The sequence below is a fragment of the Dipodomys ordii genome, unplaced genomic scaffold (assembly GCF_000151885.1).
Source record: "Dipodomys ordii isolate 6190 unplaced genomic scaffold, Dord_2.0 Scaffold10, whole genome shotgun sequence".
In the NCBI taxonomy this organism is placed as follows: Eukaryota; Metazoa; Chordata; class Mammalia; order Rodentia; family Heteromyidae; genus Dipodomys; species Dipodomys ordii.
In genome coordinates, this window is record NW_012267226.1 from 13851246 (window position 1) to 13857161 (window position 5916).

Sequence of the window (5916 nt, forward strand, 5' to 3'; positions counted from 1 at the left end):
GGACCCCCCCCCAAAAAAAAAAAAAGCATAAAAAAGTCCATAGAATTTTTTAGTTTCATCTGAGATAGTGTCACTGTGTAGCCCAATCTGACCTCAGATTTGCTCTGTATGTACCATACCCCACTCTATCCCTAAGTTGCCATCCTCCCAAGTGCTGGAATTGTAGTCATGTGTCACCACACCCAGCATAGATTTTTTGTTTTGTTTCTGTGGAACCACCATTGTCCAGACGTCAGCCTGGACATGTGTCTGGGACAATAGACGCATACATTGTGCCCAACTGTTGGTTGATATGCCCAGCCTGTCTATGCCTAGGCTGTCCTCGAACATAATCTGTCTCAAGCCTCCCAAGTAGTTAGGATTTAAGCTTTGAGCCACTAGTGTCCAGCTTAGAATTTGTTTTAGATAAAGTTGTATATTGGTAGTTACTTCTTAAAATTTTTGAATATTAATCTTCAGTGTATTCCTAAGTTTTTCGCAGTCACTTTCTATGTAATGTTTTATTACTCTTCATCATGAAAATTTTAAAATGTTTTTACAGAAAAAATGCAAAAGTTCAGAAAAGGGGTAAAATCAACTTAATTGGACGCTTGCAGTTAACTACAGAAAGAATGAGAGAAGAGGAGAATGAAGGAATAGTTCAGCTAAGAATATTAAGAACCCAGGTTTGTGATGTTCAGAATCTCTAAATATCAAAGCCTCTTTTTCACTCTTCAAACTTTGTTTGAATTTAAAAGTATTTAGGTTATTTATCCTGTTTTAAAAAAGAACTGATTTTCATGTAACTGGAATTTAAAAATTAAATTTATTAAAATTGCATTTAGCTGAAACTTAAATAAAACTAATAATTATTTACTGCTAACAGAGGTGTCTCTGTAGGTGGTTTCCAGCAGGTTCTACTCTGTTGGTTGCCTAAAACTTTGGTTTTATGTTATGGTACCTTTTGGCTCCACCTGAATAAATGTATTTTAACAATGTTTACATATTATAAGATTGAAACACTTTCAGTTGTATTTTATTTCTAGAGCTCTAATTCTGTTTTAATATGTACTTATGGAAACTTATTTAGATACAAATTTTTTTCCGAATTCTGTCTCTTTCCTTTTCTCCCTCTCTCTCCTGTGTGTGTGCACACATGTGTTATATATGCTGGTCCTAGGGCTTGAACTCAGAGCCTGGGTACTATCCCAAAGCTTTTCTCTGCTTAAGCTAGCAGTCTGCCACTTGAGCCACAGCTCTAGTTCTGGCTTTTTGGTGGTTATTTGGAGATAAGAGTCTCACTTTGCTACTCAGGCTGGATTTGAACCCTAGTCTACAGATCTCAGCCTTCTGAGTAGCTAAGATTTACAGGTGTGACCTATTGGTGCCTGGCAAGAAATGTATACAATGTGGGAAAAAGAAATGGAAAAGTCTCTCTATATAAATAATTAGCTGGGTTTTTTTCCCCCAGCAGAATAACATTGCTTTTCCTTAGTTGCAAAATCTGTATTAGCAGATTTCTTTTATTAATTTATAGGGTCTGAAAAGAATATTTTTATTTGTTAAGTAAATTTTGGTCTCAGTATTAATCTATAGTGATTTCTGTTTGGTAGGTGTTGGATAGAAGATCAAGTATTCATAGAGTCACTTTTTGTGTTGCTCTACTTAAATAAGCTTATTATACTAATACTCTTATTTTTCTTTTAGGAAGCCATCATACAAATAATGAAAATGAGAAAGAAAATTAGTAATGCTCAACTGCAGACTGAATTAGTAGAAATTTTGAAAAACATGTTCTTGCCACAAAAGAAAATGATAAAAGAACAAATAGAATGGCTAATAGAGCACAAGTACATCAGAAGAGATGAATCGGACATCAACACTTTCATATATATGGCATAGTTCTGAATATCATGGACGATGTTAAGAACCCAGATTTTGAAGTGCTTGGGCAGAAGTTGTCTCAGTTTGAGCTGGAGAAAGGTTTATTTGGACTTGGATAACATAAATATTAAAATCTCTGCCTTACCTTACAGAACAACTATATTTTGCCAATCCCATTAGGTAGCATGGTGGCACTCCTTCATGCGGCACACTCTGCCAGCATGCTGTTCTGCGGAGAAACTTGCACTCATGAAGAGCCATTATGAACTTCTAAAAGTGAATTTGTATTTACCCACCAGGAGAAGTTCAGTTGAGAAGGGTGAGGACAGGGTTCTAGTTGCTTTTCTCTTTTTCCTCTTAAAAACATGTACTTGCACAAGGAAGGATATTCAGATTCATGCACTGAAAAGTACTGTTGTCTTTTGTTTTACAAAATTCAATTAAATCTCTTGGTTTTTAATGGCAGAATGAGCTGGTCAGCACCACACTGGGAGAGGGCAGATGAAGGCAAGAAGATGAAGATTAGTTAGCAGGGTGATTATTTGTTCACACGCTGCTTTCAGTTTGAACAACTGCATTTCAGTGGTGACCTCAAAAATCTCCACCTTTCTAATACTGGTTTTCTGATGCAGGAGATGACTGTCTTAGTTAATTCGTTGAGTGAGCAGTAATTTTGTTCTTTTTTCATCTTATATGGCTGGAGGGCTTGTGAAAAAGTGAAGTTTGTTAATTGTTGCTTCGGTTGTTAAAATTTTATGGAAATAGATCATTATGATTACAGAGTCAAGCAAAAACATTGAGTGTATTTACTAACACTTAATATTTATAGTCCTAATATTTATTATGCCATATCTCAGTTTCTGAAAATGCAGAAATCTCCTGCTCTACTACAGTGCAGTTGTGGAACTGATCTCTTAAGGTACAACTGTTTCAGTATTTCAGTCTCATGAGTAAGGAATTAATAGCCTCAGGTTTCTGGGGAAAAAAGTTGTTCTCTTTTAAAAAGTAATGGTTGCCAGTCATCTGGGAGGAAGGGGAAAACCACAACATATGACCCCAAAAGTATAAGCAAAGTTGTTACAATCTCAATAGGAGCAGAAAACTTGCCAAATATGTACATATATATTTATATATTTTAAAAATAAACATTTTTTTAAGATGTCCAGAAGGCAACACTTGTTCCTTTCAGTCAATCCAAAGCAGCAGCCTGTTGGTTGCTGGCCGCGTACTCAGAGCAGCGGAAATGTCAAGGACTGGAGGATTTGAACCACTAAAAAGTCAACAATTCATTCCTCATTGGGAAAGAATGGCTCAACATGGATTTTATTCACTGTGGTGCACGTTTCAAATTTTCTTGCAGTTTGCTTTTTATCTTTTTGGATGTTCAATTATATTTTAAAGTATGGTTTTGGAGCTAGAAAAAAAAATGGAGCACTGAAAATCAGCATACAGTATTATTTTGTAGCAGAATGTTTTGAGAGCATTTCATGGAATCTGTTCTAATCCCAGAAGTTTTGTGAGCTCCCTGCTAGAAGGAAGAGAAAGTAAGCTTAAAACAGTAAAGTTTTGCTGGTTCTAGTCAGTTATCTGTTCTGAAATTCATAGGAAATTGGAGTTTTGTTTATAATTTAAAATCCTAAACTTCAACTCTAAGGTAGGAATTATTAGGCAAAGCATATTGTGAAGGATTAATGTAGTACTCATTGTTTTCTCTAATTAGATGACTGCTGACAGTGGATAAATTTACAATTTAGAGGAAATAATTTTGTAATGATTGTGGCCCTTATGTAACGAATCGTTTGGTATTGACATTTGTCCCTTAATAGGAATGCCAGGAAAGGAGGAAGCATAATCATTTTGGTCATTTATCTTAAGAACAAGAGCCAGGATGTTTTGATTTATGAAGGAAACTTTAATGCAAAATGGGTAACACTAAATCCATAGCAAAGTTTTCTATTAAATTTTTTATAAATTTTTAATAGCTAATTATGTCCTGATTGTATTTTGGGAAATGAACAACAGCAAATACTGTCAACTTAGACTTTTTACCCCCCACCTTTTTTTTGGGGGGGGTGGTATGTATGCAGAAGTTCAACTACTTTTTGGTGTTTGTCAAGACCATTGTTTAATTTCCTTTGTTTTGACAATATAGCTGTTAATTTAATTTAAAAAAGAATAAAAAATATCAAACACTGCTGTGGAATATGCTAAAGGTACCATATCACAGTATTCATCAGGTCCCTTCTCAGCACTGAAGTGCTGAGCGAGCAGAGGTGAAATGATGTCATTGAGAGAGAAAAAAAATGTGACCCTTCCTGCTCCAACACTTTATATTGTTATTTAATGAGTAGTGTAACAGGAATATGCTTCAGGTGAATTTAAGTTTTGAACATTCATCTTGTTATTTAAAGATGAAGTCAATTATGCCAGGTGTGATGGTATGCATCTTTAATCCCAGTGCTCAAGGAGGCTGGGGCTGGAAGAAAGAATTTAAAGCCAGCCTGGATGACATAGTGTGTCTCTATCTCCAAAAACAAAAGAAGAGATGGAGCAACCTGAAAATGTTAGCCTTGTTTGAAACCCCATTGTGAGAATAAGTAGACACAAAACAAATTTTGAAAAATGATAATGACAATTTTGATGCTAGCATAAATATTTGAATGTTATTGCACCAATAATTCAATGAGGATCTTGGAGTAAATTCTGAAGTCTTCCAATTTTTACATTTATTGGAGGGGTTCCTGAGTTTCCCAAACCATTTAAGTAAGTCTGTTTTGTGCATAAATGTTAACATTTCCAAAAAATGAAAGTTAATTTCACTTTTTATTAAGTTTAATACAAAATATGACCCAGTAGCTAAAAGGGATTTTGCATTATTTTCAGTAGATACCATTAGCTCTGCTCAAAGGGCAAATTTTAGAATTCAATTTGGGTGAAAGATTTGCTTGTTTTACAGAAGATTTTTGCTATCTTAGACTCAAGCTGGTTTTTCTATTCTCATGTAAATGACTGGATGCTGTCTTACAAATTCCTCCAAGGTCATGGTTGGGAAGTAGCACATTATGTGAGAGCTTTCCTGTCATCTACACTGTCGTCCGGAGTGTTGAACAAACTTGAGTTCCTGAGGCGTGTTCTGTCCTCATGGTCTGTTCGTCTTGAATGTGCGCCACTACATACCGAGATGAGAATGCTGTATGATTTTAATGGTAGTTTCTGTATGCAGTAGGCCAAAATATTTTGATGAACTGCTTAATTTTTTGGATTTTATTTTTTAAGTTGTATAATTTATTTTCTTGCAAAATAAAAAATGTAATATAAAAGCTTTCACTTACCCAGAACATATCAATGTTATTGTAAAATAACATCCAGTCTTAGATACCAGAAATAGGAAAATACCTATTTCTTTTAGAATTCAAGTTCTACTTTAAATGAAAACAGGACTGTTTGTGTCTGAGGAGATTAAAAATTTGAACCGAGGCTGGGCAAAGGTGACTCACACCTGTAACCCTCAATTACACTTTGAAGCCAGCCTGGGCTGGAAAGTCCTCCAGTTAGCCACCATAAAAGGCTGAAAGTGGAGCTGTGGCTTAAGCGTCCTGACCTTGAGCACAAAAGCTTAGGGACAGCGCCCAGGCCCTGAGTTTGCCACTTCTAAGAAACCACTCTGAGGCTCATGGGTGTTAGAGAAATGGAAGGTTTACAGTGCGTGTTGCAAGGTTAATATTTGCCCTACGTGGAGCTATCAGCTAGGTATCCTTGAACTTAGGCAATGTCAGAATCCAAAATGAACTTCCTTTTGAAAGATTGAAGCCCCACTTGCCTGTCCCAGGGGTGAGCGGGGCATAGTTGGAGGGGTGCAGCACATCACAGGACAAACCCTGTGACCCCCAATTCCGTTCCACTTACAAGTGTTTCTCACATGTTTTCTAGACTGGTGATCTCACATTTAACTCCTTCAACTAGTTGCTCTAACTCCAAATTCTGTGCATCTGTGATGATTTCTAATTCTTTCAAAATGTATACAGAAGATAAGATTTAACATTTAGGGTTATC

General features: G+C 35.9%; 1 protein-coding gene across 1 annotated transcript in view; it reads left to right on the forward strand.

The window, feature by feature from the left end:
- Cul5 (cullin 5) overlaps nt 1-5190 on the forward strand; it is a 52613-nt gene extending 47423 nt beyond the window's left edge. The window contains exons 17-18 of the mRNA XM_013009748.1: nt 542-665; nt 1687-5190. Coding sequence (XP_012865202.1) covers nt 542-665; nt 1687-1881 — 319 coding nt within the window. The 3' untranslated portion in view covers nt 1882-5190. The remainder of the gene's footprint in view (nt 1-541; nt 666-1686) is intronic.
- Nucleotides 5191-5916: the final 726 nt, after the last annotated feature.